The sequence below is a fragment of the Manis javanica genome, chromosome 3 (genome assembly GCF_040802235.1).
Source record: "Manis javanica isolate MJ-LG chromosome 3, MJ_LKY, whole genome shotgun sequence".
NCBI lineage: Eukaryota > Metazoa > Chordata > Mammalia > Pholidota > Manidae > Manis > Manis javanica.
This window is the reverse complement of record NC_133158.1, coordinates 10,867,998-10,885,216: the sequence shown is the minus strand read 5'-3', so window position 1 is coordinate 10,885,216 and position 17,219 is coordinate 10,867,998. Positions and strand designations below refer to the sequence as shown.

Below are 17,219 nucleotides of genomic sequence, written 5' to 3'. Positions count from 1 at the left end.
TAGAATGAATCTGGAAGTTTTCTTTCCTCTTCTTTATTTTCATATAGTTGGAAAGAATTGGTGTTGACTTTTCTTCTAATGTTTGGTAGAATTCACCTATGAAGCCATGTGGTTCTACACTTTTGTTTGTTGGGAGTTTTTGGATTACTGATTCTATTTCAAAACTAGAAATTGGTCTGTTCAGATTTTTTGTTTCTTCCTGATTCAGTCTTAGAAAATTACATGTTTCTGAGAATCCATCCATTTCTTATAGTTGTCCAATTTTTTGGTATGTAATTCTTCATAGTTGTCTTTTTAATCCTTTGTATTTCTGTGGTCTGTGTTGTAACTTTAACTCTTTCATTTCAGATTTTATTTGAGTTCTATTTTTTTTTCTTGGTAAGTCTGGCTAAAGGTTTGTCAGTTTTGTTTATCTTTTCAAAGAACCAGTTCTTAGTTTCATTGGTCTTTTCTATTGTGTTTTTTTAGTTTCTATTTCATTTATTTATTATTTCCTTTCTTGTACTGTGGGCTTTCTTTATTCTTCTTTTTCTAGTTCCTTTAAGTATACAGCTAGGTTGTTTATTTGAGATTTTTCTTGTTACCTGAGGTGGACCTGCATTGCTATAAACTTACCCCTTAGAACTGCTTTTGCTACCTGCCAAAGATTTGAACCATTGTGTTTCCATTTTCATTGTCTCAAGATAATTTTTTTTAATTTCCTCTCTGATTTCTTTGTTGACACTTTAGTTGTTTAGAAACATGTTGTTTAGGGAAAGTAAAGTGTTCAGGCTGAAACATGGAGCATGATAAGGTGGCTGGGAATTACCTAGGGAGGCAGGGGGAGAGGGGAACACTTAAGACAGCACCCAGGTAGGAAGAAGGTTCACATAGCACAAGGGTACCTCCAAGCTCTGTATAGAAGGTCCACTATGTGAATCTCAGTGAAGCTTCAATGGTAGGAAAGAAAAAAAATTAGCTAAGTAGCAGGTAGAGGGAATCATTGAAAAGGAAAATAAGAAAATCTCAAGGAACCAACTGCAGAAGGAATAGCTAGGCTTGTGGGAATTAGAAAACCATTAAAAGGCAAAGCTTCTTTCTTGACTTTAGATACCTTTTCTCCTCTTGTTTTCCCTCCCTCCCTTAGTCCCTCCCTCTTTCAGTCTCTGCCTTCCTCCCTTTCTCCCTCCCTCTCTCTACCTCTTCCTCTCTCACTTCTTTGCCAAGTGTCTTATTCTGCTTTCATCTGTTCCAATATGGCAACCACCCATGAGGCTACATGATCTTACTGTTTCAGCTGCACTATTGATTGTAATCTCAGTATCTCTCAGTTCAATTGCTCAAGAGAGTAAATCTGGTTGATTGCTGGCCACTTAATTTAATTAGTTGGTTGGGTGATCATGGACTAAACATCTTTTTTTTTTATGCCACCCAGAATTGGCAAGCCAATTCATGTTCCATGTAAGCCATGCAGAGTTCTACTCTCAGCCACAGGGATGGAGGAAATAACTCATGCCTAAACAATTCAACACAACATATCAGTAGCCATAGAAATTTGTCCAAGATTTGTAGAAGTCAGACTTTGGATGAGAATTCTGGGGAAAAAGACTCTCCATCTTCCATTAGCACTACAAGAGAAGATATTTACTCTTCCTTTAAATAACATGTCATGTTGTGAGGTGCAGATCTTCAGCAACCTTTTTGTGACATTAAGGGGAGCCAAACTGAGCATGCAGCAAATCCAGAGATACCCAAACCACCATTTGGAGGAAAAATTCAGTTGTTACAATATAGTATCTGACTTCTGATTGTATTCTTGCCTAAAGCTGGTTCTGTTCTTGGACATTTTCAAACCAATAAATTTCTTTCTTTGTTTAAGCCAGTTGGAATTGGATCTTTCCATTACTTGCAAAACAACTGATTTGTCTTGCCTCTCATCTAATCAGTTAGAAAGTAGGGTTGGAGAGGGCCAGTTCATGTTTCTTATTGGAAATGACTGTGAGAAAGTGATTGATCCAAAATATAGCCAAGGCACCTGGAGAACAAGCTTCAGGTAAGTTTCCTAGCAGTATAGAGAAGCAAATAGCATAGCTAAAACATGTTGTCAACTAACTTCATAGGCAAAGAAGGAAAAAAAAATAGAGGTCAGTTATTGCTTTATCTTCTTTTCTAAAGAATATTAATCACATTTTTCATCGCTTCATTAATTTTTTCAATTTTTCTCAAAAACAGTCACTATTCTTTTTAGAAATAGCCATAGGCTATGTTTGAAACATCTCAAATGAGCTCCTTTTGAATGAATTATGTGAGAAAATCTCTATAGATATCCAAAAATAGGGTGTGTCTCTGAACTTGAAAGCTGACTACATTTTGCTAAAAAGAAAAACCATTTCCATGAGAACCAGATTTGAAAAATATCACCTCATTTTTCTTTCCACAGATCAAATTTACTGAAGAAAACTGGGAAAAAAATAAAATTATAATAAAACATTTGACTCTTTTCTTTACTATGCTTGTGTATTTGTTTCTTACCTATTAGAGACAGTAAATAACTAGAAGGCAGGCAGCTATCTACTTAACTAGGCTAAACATTTCTCTGGCACAGTGCCACAATATCTAGGGAAATCTCACTACTGCTAGATGCCATAATTCTGGGCTGCAAAATGAAAACCTTCCATGTAAATTAGATCTTTCTCTACTCCTCTGCTCATATGTTTCTTTTTCTTTACAAGGAACGCAAATTTCCCAAGTTTGTATCCAAAGAAATGGAAAACATGTACATTGAGGAGCTGAAATCATCCGTCAACCTGCTCATGGCCAATTTGGAAAGTATGCCAGTGTCCAAAGGTGGCGAATTCAAGCTTCAGAAACTCAAACGCAGCCACAATGCTTCCATCATCGACATGGGTGAGGAGAGTGAGAACCAGCTCTCCAAGTCGGATGTCGTGCTGTCTTTCTCCTTGGAGGTAAAAAGCCCTAAACCCTTGAAAGTTTCCTGGCATAGAAAGCAAGACATGGGTAATTAGATGCACTACAATCAGCTTGTTTTCCTCTTTGCACCCTAGGAGGAGGTATGAAAATAACAGCTTGCTAAGCACAGGTCAGCTAAATAGTAAGTGATTCCTCATCTCCAGGAGCCCATACTTTTCTTAAGGAAAAGCCATCTTAAGAACCACCTACTAAATTTAATCATGCATTAGTTTCCGATTTTAGCAAACTAGCATCATTTCATGGTGAGCCATAAATTTTCTTTCCCATCAGCTCTCCTGTTGGCTGCATGGTAGAGAGCCTTCTGTTATGGTGGAGCTTCATTAGTTTATCTCATCACCCAAAAAAAGAACTCATTCAGGCTGAAGCTGTGGCAGAATGCTCAACATTTCAATAAATTTCTATGTAACTTCTACCCACATTTGTGTTAATGCATATAATTTAAAGACTGGATCAGATCTAGCTACATCAGAATTACCTAAGAAGCTGGTTCGGTAGATTCTTGGAACCACACAGATTTACTGACCCAAATTGCTAGGAGGTGGAAACTTAAATGGTGCAGTCACTATGGAGAAGTTAAACATAAAACAACTATGTGTTCCAGCAAAGATATCTACTCAAGAGAAATGAAAGCACATGTCCCTACAAACACTTACACATGTATACCGTAGCATTATTCATACTAGCCAAAAAGGAAACAATCTAAATTGTATATCAACTGTTGAATGGATACACAAAAGGTGGCATATCCATACAAGGGAATACTATTCAGCAATTAAAAGGAACAAACTCATTATATGTGTTCCTTTAGATGAACCTCAAAAGCATTATGTTTACAGAAAGAAGCCAGACACAAGAGACGGCATATTGTTTGATTCCATTGACATGAAATGTCCAGAAGGGGAAAATGTCCAGAAGCAGAAAGTAGATTAGTGTCACCCAGGACTGGAGTGGAAATGAACATGAGGGATCTTATTGGGGTCGATAAAAATGTTCTAAAACTAATTTATTATGATGCACACATAACTTAGTAAATCTACTAAAATCAGGGCATTGCATATTTGAAATATTAATTATATCATATGATAAATATGAAATATGCCTCAATAAGGTTGTCAAAAAAAGAAGGCACTCTAGGCAGATTGCAGCCCTGGAATGAATTTAATGAGCTCATTTTAATGAGCTACCAGGTACTTCTTACATACTCCAAAGTTTTAGAATCATTCATAACATACTAAAGCTCAAAACCCCACAAGGATTTTATGATGACCCTGGATTTGGGAAAGAAAAACAAGAGAATAGATCGAATTTCTGTAGACTTAATTCAAATTTGTAAAGACTAATTTTCTAGAACATCATTAGAGCTTGCTGTGAATTAACTGCAGGTAATTTGTTTTACTGGGCTCAGTTTGGATCGAGATAGTCACATTACAGTGTTGTCAACATGTATTTGGTAGCTGGAAGAGGTAGTATTCAATTAAATATAGAGCACTTGGTGTGTGAAAAAATCATCAGTGTAATTTCACAGAAACTTCCTTTTTTTCTTTTTTAGTACTGCCACCTGAGGTATTGAACACTTTTTCTAAGGTGTCTTTGAATCTGATTATTGCCAATTAGAGGTGGCAATTTATTCCTTACTGCCTCTTGTCTTCCTACAGCAAGGGCAAAAAAAGCAGTTTATTGATTTTTACAAAGCTTTTAGATCTGTAATTTTCTATTCTTTGTCAGTTCTCAGTATTATACAGCTGATTATCTGAAATATAGATGTGGGCAAGACCCCAACCATATTCCCATGTGTACATTATTCAAACAGACTAACTTGTAAGTACAAGTACAGAATGAAATGCCCTAGGGTCTCCAAATACTTTTTAATTACAACACTGAATTGCATATCACACTAAAACTACCAGCAAAAATCATTGTGCATCTATTTGTGAATGCATTTGGGGGAGCACAGGATAAGAAGAGGGAGAGAGAGAACTGTCATCTCATCAGGGCAGACTGGGACTGAATTTGCAGGTTGGTAGATGATAGACTTTATGTAATTATAGAATTGCATGGCTGGAAGGGGCACCTGAGAACAGTCAACTGCAGCAAGAAAACTGAGGTCCTGGGTGCTGGGGGGCATGGCCTTTGGCAGGGTAGTGTTCTGATGAAAAACAATAGGAATTTATAAAATGCCACTATGCCTACTTTGCCTTCATTAACTCAGTGAATCATCACAACAATCTTCTGAGGCATTTGCAGATGTGGAAATAAAGCCTCAAAAAGGTTGAGAAACTTTTAAATGATCACACTGCTGGTGAACATACAAATTCAAGATTTGAACTCAGATATTTTAAATTCCAAAAACTATATTCTCTCTACTGCACCTCCCATTTCTTTCCATTTGTATGACTCTTCCCAGAGCCAAATTTTTGCATTACTCAGATCACCACATTTGATCCTCACAACAGCCACAGAGATGTATAGGACACATTATACCCACTTTGCAGATGAGGAAACTGAGGCTTAGGAGGTGTGAAAGAAGGAGGTGACTTCAAGGTTAAGTCATTCGTCCTACATGACCTGAGTAGTACAGTAGTTCTCAAAGTATGCCCCCTGGGTCATCAGCACCACCAGCGAAGTTGTTAAAAATGAAAAAGTCTTGGGCTTCTCCTCCAACCTTCTTATCAGAAACTCAGGGGGTAGAGCCTGAAGTCTGGCTTAACAGCCCTCGGAGTGATTCTGATTCACAGTAAGTTTGGGAATCACTAGAATGTTCGTTAAGCAGCAAAACTGACTTGTGAGTCCTGGTACAGTGACAACCCCACTGAATTCCTTGAATCAAGCCCATTAAAGAAGTGTGTTTTTTTGTACACCTACATCCTTCCCCTGTGTTAGTACCATTAACTTCCTTTGGAATACAGTTGAGTGATTTTTTTATATGCTTTGGTTGTTATAGATCTCCGATGGAGGTCATTTGTTTCAGATTTTTAAATCAGTGACTCTTCCCTTTCTCTCTCCGCTCTCTCTGATAAGTGACTGTGCCTACCACTGAATATGGAAATAGCAGGTGATTGAATGGAGTTTTAAGAGTAGTGGTGGGAAGTGCCAGGAACTCTAAATGGTCTATCTTGGTCCATCAAAACACCAGCCTTTCCCCTCAGTCTAGAACAGAGAGTATGCAGCTGCAGACATGTTTTGTTTTGACCCAACAAAATTGGCCTGCAGAGAATTTGTGTATTTTGTACCTCCCATTTTGGATTATTGTCAAAAATTTCAAAAGCAGATTTCTAACTTTGATTCGGATTCAGATTTCTATTTTCTGGTAGGAAAACATTAGAGTGTCTGGCAACTAACTGTGCACTGGGGAAAGGCAAAACAACAATGGACTGTGACTGAGTAGTGGCTGCTCTCTTTAAATGGATCATGTGCTCTCCAGTTTGTCACTGTCCCCACTACTCCCTACTGCATCTTTGACTCTAATGCTGAATGGCATTTGCCATTTATCTTAGCATTGCCTTGCCACTTATCTTATTGTAAAGAGAAAAATGAATTCCTGGGCCTATGTCTCTGCCATGTTCTAAATTAAAAGCTGTATTTTTTTTAAAAAAAAGAAGAGCCTATTTCTTTTTGGAAATGAACAATGACCCTATGTGTTTAACACAGAAAAGTGTAGCCCATTTTACATTACCTGCCTGGCCCCTGAGAGCATCTGAATTAGTGGGCCTTGTCTTGCCATCTGAAGGCAATAAGTTACACTATGAAGAATTGCATCGTTGTGTTAGACTGGTCCCAGCAGGGCTGGTATAAACCTGACAGGAGCTATCAAATACCTGCTGGGCTTTTTGGTGATTTCTTCTCATCTGTGTGTTTTACTTTGGGCAATGTTGCTCATGGGCTTTAGCAATAACCTCCACTATGTGTGACTCTCTTTTCAGGTGGTGATCATGGAGGTCCAAGGACTCAAATCCTTGGCTCCAAATCGCATTGTATATTGCACAATGGAGGTAGAAGGAGGAGAGAAACTACAGACTGACCAGGCTGAGGCTTCTAAACCAACGTGAGTTACATTTCTTCACAGTTCATCTTCTAGAACCTTATTCTCATTGGCACTGTTTTGGCCAACTAAAGTTAAAGGTGTGGTTTCCCCAGAAGGTAGTAGACATATACGTTGTTTGTGTTTCAGACAGTTTGACTCGACTGTATTTTTATTTGGCAAACATAATAAAGATTCCAGTTCCTTCAGAGCAGAGAATAGAAGGAAATCAAACAGCCTCCTTTCTGAAGACTTTACATATTCATCTTACAGAGTTTAGTCACAACTTCCATCCTTTGATATAATGTGCAGAAAAGTTTGATATAAATTTCTTCTATTATATTTGCTAAATAGTTTTACAATATAAGCAATTTTATTTTCCAAACTCTTTCCCTATGTGACACAGTTATGAATATATCAGCAAAGAAGGTATGTTACTTTCAGTACAATACATTAATTCAATAGGTCAACACATATTTATTAAATGCTCACTGTGTGTACACAAGGTACAGAAAATAGTCACTGTAGTAGTCCTACAGAGCTTACAGTTGAGTGGGGAGATCAGAAAATAATTACAAGAATATATGATCACAAATAGTTATAAATGCTGAGGAGGAGTGCTTTAAGTGGAGATAGCAGGGGGACCTGACCCAGAGTCAGAGTTGCCCATCTTCAGGAGTTACAAAACATTTGGTCTGATATTGTAAGAGTTAAGCAAGAGAGATGGCAAAGGAAAGGCAGAATCAGCTTGTGCAAAAGCCCTGTGGTTTGCAAAGGCCTTGTGGCAAGAGAAATTAAAAGAAGGCCATTGGGGCTGAAGATCAGAGACCAAAGTATGCTACAAGCTTGCCAAAGAGGCAGGAAGGGGCCGCACCACAAAGGGCCTTGCTAACCCATGGAGATGCTGAAGCTTGGGGATGCATGCTTAGATGTATGTTTGAAAAGATCATTCTGGCTGCAGTCAAGGGGCCAGACTTGATGCAGGAGACCAGTTAGGAATCAATTGTGAGGATTTACAGGAGTAATGATGATTAACTCATTTGGGTCACTAGACTATCAGGCCTCAAAAATTCCTGAGATCACTGCTCTTTTCCCTCTGTACCCACTGCCTCTCTCCCTTCCTTTTCTATCTCAATCAAGCCAGCCTAAACTAATGAGCATCTTTTTTTATTGTTGTTAATTCATAAGAAGGTCTTCAAAAGGGTAACCCTTCACAGCAGCTCACTGCTTCTCCTCCCCCAGAGCATTATGAGCTGTTTGGCAGAACATGAATAACTTACCAGGATGTTCAAACAAAATAGTTCAAAGAAAGCACTGAATGTTTCCTGGACTAGAGAAAATCTGAGGGTATTATATGCCTTCAAGTGGCTCTTTGCATGAATAGGCAAAGGCCTCAGATGCTCAGAAGCTGGGTGGAATTAACGAGAGCATGCAGGAGGAAATGGAAACTGGCGCAACTTGCCACACATCACCCTTCCTCCCTTTTTTTAAATTGGTTCTCAAACTGAAAATGAATGCAGCTTCTTTTTAACTGCCATTGATAAATCCCAATTTTTCTCTCAATTGTCACCATGCCTGATGATTATCAGTGGTGTTATGTTAAGCTCTATTATTTATAAGTACCTTTAAAAAATGTGTCATATATGGGGGAAGGAAAACCAATTTGGTGTCGCTGCCAACCTTTTATGATGTTGGGCTCAATATGGTATCACAAGTTTGAGAAGGAAGAAGAAAGCTCTGATGATTCTAACAGGCTGGTGTTTCATATGGGCTATTTTAACTCAAAATGTAATTTATTTTATGTTATTGGGTTTAAAGATTTCAGTTGCCAGGGTAAATGATGAGCTGATTTTCATGTGCTTATGAATGCTTAAAAGAAAGTTCCATATTAATGAATTAAAGTTTCCAATTAATGGATATGGAATACTTGGGTCTACCTTCCTGAAATACTCATATTTCACATACATATTTACTCATCTATACACGTACGTTATTATGGCCAGCAATAAACATCTCACTCTGAAACAATTTGCTCTTCTAGCCATTAGTGTCACATTTTTGTTTCTCTTCAGTCAGTGAGTGGGTTTACCAAAACCCCAGAGAGGATTTGTCTGGTTGCTTTTTAGTACAGTAAGAATGCAAGTTTCATGCCTGGAATCAGCTGGAATCACTCAGAACTAAGCTCTATTGAGAAGCGTGCTGAGGCCATATCTGTAGTCAGTGGAAAACACTGCCATGTTCAGCGTGTCACGTCTGCCATGGAGAAGAAGGTATTCGAGTGCCTTGTATTCGCCATTTCTATATAGTATCTCAGGGGGATCTATCCAGCGTTTGATCTACCAGTGCTCATGTTTCTTCCTGTCTCTTCTTTTGTCCTTTTTATATAAATTCTCTGTTTAACCTCTACTTATCTTGCTTCTAAATCTGCCATTCTTTTCCTGAGCTCTTTTTTCACTTTGTCCTGTGTGGTAGTTCAGTTCTGGTAGTTTTCCTCTGCCTCCAGTTTCATCTTCTAGGATGAATGAGACTGTTTGTACAGGTGTATTTTCTTCCTTCCTAATTTAGACTTACTCAGAATCCTCTCCATCATTTATTTTCTTTGAAGTGTATATTTCTTCTTTTCCTCTCCTCTTCTACTTAGAATTTCTCCCATTACTAATCTCCAGCTGTCCTGCCTGCTACTTGATTTTGATTATCCCCAAAATTATCCTTTTGAGGGTTATCTTTCATCTGTCCTAATAATTCCACTTCATAATCTAACAAGCTTAGCCCTTTTCCTGCTGTATTAATCTTCTGAACCTTGTCTTGGTTCTTACAGCCAGCTGATGCCCATACTTTTTATACATTCTATAACCAAAATTCCACTGAAGCCTATTTTATTTATTACTTACAGATTTTATTGTCACTGCTATCGAGTAATTTAGCCAGTGACTGGAACTCTAACATCGTATTCTGTTATATGTCTACGAGGAATTTGTCTTTTGTCTTTTGTTTTTGCCAAGTACAGTCACAAAGTCCAGGAGTACATTACATAACCCAGTTTGTCCAAGACTGTGTTTTGGGGACTCTAACGTACAGGGTGCACTGAGGAAAGCGATGGCAGGGAGAGGAGTACTATGGTTGAGTAAGTTGGGGCAATGCAAGGCATATATTTCCTTCTGAGTTATTCACAGTGTACATTAGCATTTTAAAGGCTCTAAAGATTTCCACAGTTAATAAACCTGTTTAGCTTTGTTTATCCGTGAGCTTTTCCTAAACTTATTTCAGCTAATACCTATTAGCACCCATTGGGAACACTGATTCCGAGCTCTCCCTCACTCCCTCAGTCAAGACCACCTCCTCCTTTATAACCAGGGTCCTACTCAGCATGGTCATTTAGGTTAGTTCCATAATGTAATAACGTACAAATGCTGTGTTCTTGTGTTAAATATACCTTGTGGTTAGAAAAAATGGTGTGGATATGGGTTGTTCCTGTTCATCCTTCATTTTATCAATCTGTTTGCTACATGTGGGTTATTTTCTATCTGACTGTATATTCTCTCACTTCTATCCAGGGTTTTTAATGTGGAAAGCCAGGAGAATATGTTATCAAGAGTTTTCCAAATAGACAGATAGGTAGGTAGGTAAGTTGGCAGGTAGGTAGGTAGGTAGATAGATAGATAGATAGATAGATAGATAGATAGATAGATAGATAGATAGATAGATAGATTATATACATGTATACATACATACATAGATTTTTTTAATATTGCCCTTATTTGCAATACATTGTTTCTGCTTCTAGTGGGAAACTAATAAGCATGCCAAGACAGAAATAATTAAAACTGTGTTATTCATGAACAATCTAAGGAAGGCATGGGAATGGAGAAGGGAAATGCTTTGAGAAGTCAGGACGCCAGGTATATGTGACATCTCCTATGAAATACAGCAGAGACTTTTCTTGCCATGAGGCAATACTTATCAAAGGGCGCACACTATCTCTGCGGATAATAGAGATATGGTAGGCATTACCAAGACACGGCACTGAGTAATATCAAATCATGTGATCAGAGCATTTTCCATTTCTTTTTCAGTTCTTTTGATCAAGTCAAGGAGAATGTTTTTATTTGGTTCTAATAGATCTTTAATACCTCCACGGGCCTCAGGCTCAGCACCTGCTGCAAGCAAGAGCCTCCAGTTGCAATTTTATAGCACTATATAGATGTCATTTAACAAAAAAAGTTTTCTATGTACTGGGCCTAGGATTGATTTAAATGGAAATTTGAAATTTCCATGTCAAGGATGGCATGAAGGGTAGTAGGCACTTGCATTCCTTCAACAGCACACATGGGATACTTTCATTGTGTCCAAGTAGTGCCGAGGCTACAGCCATGAATAACAATATCTTGAGTATACATAAAGGTCAAGCCTTGGCCTCATGGAATGTATATTCTAGTAAAGCAAGAAGCAATAAACAGAGAACAAATAAGTACATAAGAGAACAGATTGTAATTTGTGTTACTTTCCATTTGTGGCTGGTGACGCTGCTCTGTCTTTTGCAATAGTGACTTAAGGTCCCTTTTAAAGAAATACATTAGCATTTTAAAAGTGAATTAATTTAAATAAAATATATTAAGTAAATAATACCACAGGTAGTGCCTAGATATGATAAAAAATAACCACGGAAGTGTCTTATGTAGGTATGTGGAAATGGCAAATGTTGGGAAGATGGTATGCAATTTTTTGGTCGGGGGGGGGATCTGACATAAGGAAACCTGACATGTTCCCTGAATATAAGATACACTCCATAATGATTTTCTCAGCTTTTGTACAATGTAAGGTACCCCTAAAGAGAGCATGTCCTGAGGATTAAGTACCAGAGAAATTTAAATATTTTTACTGAAAACCTAAGCAGTTTGAGTTAGCAGCCCAATATTGGCTAACTTGTCTGAAATTGTATTCTTCTGAGTTGAAACCAAGGATGCTACTTGACATTAGATTATTTAACAAGTTCATTATTCTGTGACAGGCTACAGGCGTCATGACGCATGGGTTTCATTATTGTCAGGAGTAAGAAAACACAGCCAAACTGTTTCCTGCCACTTTTCAAGTGAGTAAGAAAATAACATGCCTTAATTGGTAAATCTTGCCGAAGTCTTGAGCATTTTTCAATAGTATTTTGTCCAATGAGACCATATTAAAGCATAAAACAGGAATAAAACACAATGACTTTCTACAACATTTTTCTTCTGTGAAATATATTATTTGCCTTAATGGAACAACTCAGTTGGGCCAGGCATATTGTGCCCAGATTATTCATAGAAATGGAGTTCCATTAAATTGCCCCCACATTAAGTCAGTTACAAAGTCAGAAATGGAAGTTGCACCCTCCAATATCTTGCTGCATGTATCATCATCTGAATGTACTTCCTTTCTCGATTAAACCCAAAGTGTTTTCTGCATGCTGAGCCTTGGAATGGTTTAAATGGACGTAGAGTTTCTTTCCTCTCCTTTGAAATGGCTCCTTTGAAATGTTTATGTAAAGGGATGATATGAAGAGTAGGGACTTACATTCCCTCAACAAGCATACATGGGATGCTTTCCTTTTGTCCCACTAGTGGTGGAGCTACAGCCGTGAGTAACAAAGAGCAAGCCTTGGCCTCATGGATTGTACATTCTAGTAAAGGAAGAGATGCACACAAAACAGACAAATAAATACATAAGATAGTATCAGATTATCATTTGGTTCTGAAAGAAATGAACAAGCTGCTGCAGGAAAAAGTAATGGGAATGTTGGGTACTTGAGTATCCAAGGACGGCCACTCAGAGTGTGTAATGCGTGAGTTGATACCTGAAGGATGAAAAAGAACCTGCCTTAGAAGAGCCAGGGAGAAGATTCCAGGCACAGGGAACAGCAAGTGCAAAGGCTTTGAGGTAGGAAGGGGCTTGATATGTTTCTGAACCAAACAGGAGAGCAGTGTGACTGGAGATTGGTCAGTGCGGGGAAGCGTGCTACAGGAAGTCTAAGGAGCAAGACAGCAGCAGGCAACTCAGGACCTTCTAGGCCACCTGAAGAATCTGAACTTCTTTCCCAGAGCGTGGAGAAGCCGTTGGAGGATTATGGCCCAGGGAGGGTATGACTGGTCTTCCATCTTATGACCTGAACCATCCTTAAGGACCAGAGTAAACTTCAAACAACAGGTATATTGGTCAGCAAATACGGAATACTTAAAATTTGCCAGACATGAGTGTTAGAGTGGGAAATAATACAGATGCTATCCTTGATATAGATCCACAGAGAAAGGCTAAATGGAAAAACTCAAGTGCCTGAGCACAGAGTGGTAGATACTTCAGGAGCCACTGTAGATTTTAAGAACTGCAGAAGCAGCAATGTGGAGAGGGAATGAGGCTTTCTGAAAATCAGCTCGTTTTTTTGTCTGTCTTTCTCTAAACTCCATGCTCAAGGTCACAGTTTGGGAGACATTTATGTAATACTGAGTGGGAACACGGGTACCATTTGTCATGTTTTTTCTTGCTGAGAAAAAGACTTAACTTCTTTCCAAGTTAATTAAATCATAAACGGTAAAAGCCAACACTGACCCAGAAATTCAATTTTGCTAGGCTCCCAGAAGATGTGCCGGTTGGGAGGATGTAAAATTATAATCACATTTTGGGATGCTCAGAGACTGTCCTGCCTCCTAGGCCAGAAAGCTTCATCCAGAAGCCACAACTTTTCCTGAAAACCAGTTTGTATTTGCTTGTGAGCTGGAGGGTGTTAGTAGGCTGGCTGGTAAAAGAATAAACAGAGTAGATGGCGGAAGGAAAGGGGCTCTAGAGCAAAAGCTTTGGAGAAAGAGTTCCGAGCGCTGCGCCGAATTCCATCATAAATTTATTGCCCTGGCATAGAGAAGTCACCAGGCTTTCCAGCTTCACCATGTTCTGATACACAGTATCAAAGACTCCTTTTCCCAGAACAATTCTATAGATATTTCCTCCAGCTGATCCCGAGAAGAGACATAATAGCAGAAATTAAGGGAGAGTTTTCAAGAATTGAAAGAAACATCAAGTTGGTGAAATTTCTAGAGTTGGCAGGAGTTCCAGAATTCCTGCCATGGTGATGGAGTGGTGGCCGGAGTTGGACGCTTAGACAGTGATGCTCCATCCAAATATGAGAAATCCATTAAAGTTCCGATTTTATGAGGAATCCAGCATTGGTAGGTCTGACACAAGGATGTATCTTTTTAAATAGCCCTCTAAAGACTAAATGACAGTAGGTCCATTTCATTTCTGGTTCAGCTCCCTGAATACGTTACCTGAGCTTTCCTAGCACTATCTAATCTGAGGCTGGACTGATCGACCATCACTGTTTTCATGGAAATCCAGTACAATACATTTCTCCCCAAGTGTGGAAAACCATTATACTTGTTATTTGGTGACCAGGGCATGTATAAGGGATGCCATTTAGTTACTTATAGTAATAATGGAAAGTAGGCCAGAAACTTGATTTGTCCTTCCTAATAAGCAAACAAGAGAGGTGTGGTTTAGATTTATCAATGTATAGAAGCAATATTGCGTGGTGAACAAGAGCACGGACTCAGGAGCCAGAGTCCTGGGTCCATAACGCAGCTATCTGACCTTGAGCAGTTACTTAACTTTTTGTACCTCAGTTTCCACATTCTTCTGAAAATTAGGTTAATTAACATATATACAAAATAAGAGACTGCCTACCACATATTAATCATGTTGGCTATTATTTATAAGGTTTCATTCATGTTTGGAGAAAGGAGGGAGAGATGGAAAAAACGTGGCCTGCGTCTAAAATAGTAATCACTAACATTGGTTCAACACTTCCTATGGGACAGGTGCTGTGCTAAGTATTTCACAGTCAACGGCTCACTCAGTGCCTATGGAATAGGTACTATTGTTATTCCCATTTGACATGGAAATACCGAGATTCACAGAGGTTAAGTGAGTTGGTCAAAGTTGCACAGTTAAGAAATAGCTGAGCTAGGAACCAAGCCTGTACTTTTAACTCATTCTGCTATTCTACCTTTTAGAAAGAAATCATGACACTAAAAAAGGGCATATGAATTGGCATTGACTACTCAGCAAAATGATCAAACAGGGTTCATTTCCTTTCCATAAGTCTAGTGTCGACTGAGTTGCTGCCTCTATCTAAAAGGTCATAAATGTGCTGTCACACTTTAGCACAAGCACAGGAGTTCTACCTCAGTGCAGGCTCTCAGCACAGCAGGTGTAATCTGACCTTACGGGAGTGTGCCAGGATGAGCCAGAGGTGGCCCCTGCCTTTGAGGTGCTTCCACGAGTCCAGGAGAGCCATTACAATAGTGATCATAATCCTTCATCCGTCAGTGACCATTTTTTTTTTTGCCCCTACCATTCACTGGAATCTACTAGGTGCCAGACAGTGAGCTAGCTTATACCATATGGTCGAGTCAGGCAGACTTGGGTTTAAATCCCAGCCCCACTCAGGGGCTGGGTGATGTTGGGCAAGTGGATTCTCCTCTTTGAGCTTCAGTTTCTTCAAGTCTGAAATGGAAACAATAATTCAACCTGCCCCAAGGGGCTGGAGTGGGAAAATAATATGAGCCATATTAGTGGCTGAGTTTAATGAATGGCTAAAAAAATAGTAATAGCCAAAAACCCACTATAATCTCACTGAATCACATATTACTCTTAAGAAATAGGTACCCTCAGTACATACAAGAAAAAAGAGGTTTGGACCAGTCGGAAGCCTCTCCTAAAATCCTACAACTCCTCAAACCCAGGCTATATGACTCCAAACATGTGGAAAGCAAATAGCCAAATCTAACATAGGGGAAAGAGCAGTATTGCCAAAATGCTTTCCAGAGCCAGAAGACAGACCCTCAGGGTGAGCTGCCATCAACTTGATGCTGTAAGAGCTGGTTCCCAAAGATGAGAGGAAAGGAAAAGGACAGTATGCCTCCCTGTCTCACTCAGAGTCATACACACCAATCACCCAGCCCCCTACACCTTGGGTCTCCATGAGCCCATTCTTCCAGCCTCTTTCTGGATCAAAGCCTTTGTTTAAGAGATGCTAGGGTGCTGAGATAATACTTTCTATGTATGCATAAGTGTTTTATTTGCTCTGTAGCAAAACCCCCTGTGCTGTGATACAGAGCTTACCCCACTGCATGGATACAAGTGAGTGTGGGGCCTCCAGGGAAGACAGATGCTCTTCTTGGCATAATGCCAATCATCAGGGTGTTTGGCAACTTCTGAGACTCTGGCGCTTAAAGTCAGGAGTACAAAAGTTCCCTGGGTTCCTTAAAAAGAATGCAAAAGCTCTCACCCTACCCCATAGCTTCTGGTTCAGAGGGTTTAGAGTGGAGCAGCTATTTAAGGTAGCTCTTGATAGCTGGAATCTAGTTGGAAACATTTTGGTTATTCAATGGAAAATAAAGGTTCAGCATAGACATAAGAGCAGAAACCCTGGGGTGAGACATTCCTTAGTTTGAATCTCCATTGTGCCACTGACATTATTATATTGGATAAGTTACTAATTCCTTCTGAACCTCAGTTTCCTCACCTATAAAAGGAGACTAATGCTATTTACATCAGAGGCTTAGTGATGAGAATTCAAGTTAAATAATATATGCAAAGCACTTGGCACAAATGTAAGAATTGTTATTTTTTTATAGTTATTTTTGCCATCAGTGAAGCCAGGGGGAAAAGGAGGTCAGATAGCTCAGGTCATCAGTAAGGTGGTGTGAACTAAAGAAATTTCAGATACTCTATCTCTCAATTAAATTATCTTTTTTTAGCTTCCTCTTAGAATGTGTTCATTTGTATGTAGATTCCTCACTTGTACTTGGAAAAATTCGTGTATCAGGCTAGTTTTATAATGCCTTGCATGGAATAAATGGTCAATAAAGCTGGATAGACTCAGAGCTAAGCTTTTATAGCAAATAGCACAGGGCTCTGAGAAAATCTGGGAAGGTCTACGTGACAGGCTTGAAAACCTCTTTAGAATACTGATGAACACAATGATAATTATGGTGGCGATTTCTCTGAAAGAACAGAAAAAATGGCTACAAAATACCAAAACTACAAAAAATATATATGAAAAATGAAGTGAGTGTATTGTAGAAACACTTCTTGATACCAAACAACCGTCACTTTGCAAGTAATGACAGTAGTGAAGAAAATATACACACATATAAACATACACATGCACACCAGGAAATTGCTGTGCACATCACAAATTACA

At 38.9% G+C, this 17,219-nt stretch overlaps 1 protein-coding gene across 7 annotated transcripts in view; it reads left to right on the top strand.

The window, feature by feature from the left end:
* The window catches only part of CADPS (calcium dependent secretion activator), a 428,787-nt gene that overhangs the window by 195,817 nt on the left and 215,751 nt on the right, over positions 1–17,219 (top strand). For all 7 annotated transcript variants that reach the window (XM_073230819.1, XM_073230820.1, XM_073230821.1 and 4 more), the window contains exons 5-6: positions 2,712–2,945; positions 6,891–7,012. In XM_073230819.1, coding sequence (XP_073086920.1) covers positions 2,712–2,945; positions 6,891–7,012 — 356 coding nt within the window. The remainder of the gene's footprint in view (positions 1–2,711; positions 2,946–6,890; positions 7,013–17,219) is intronic.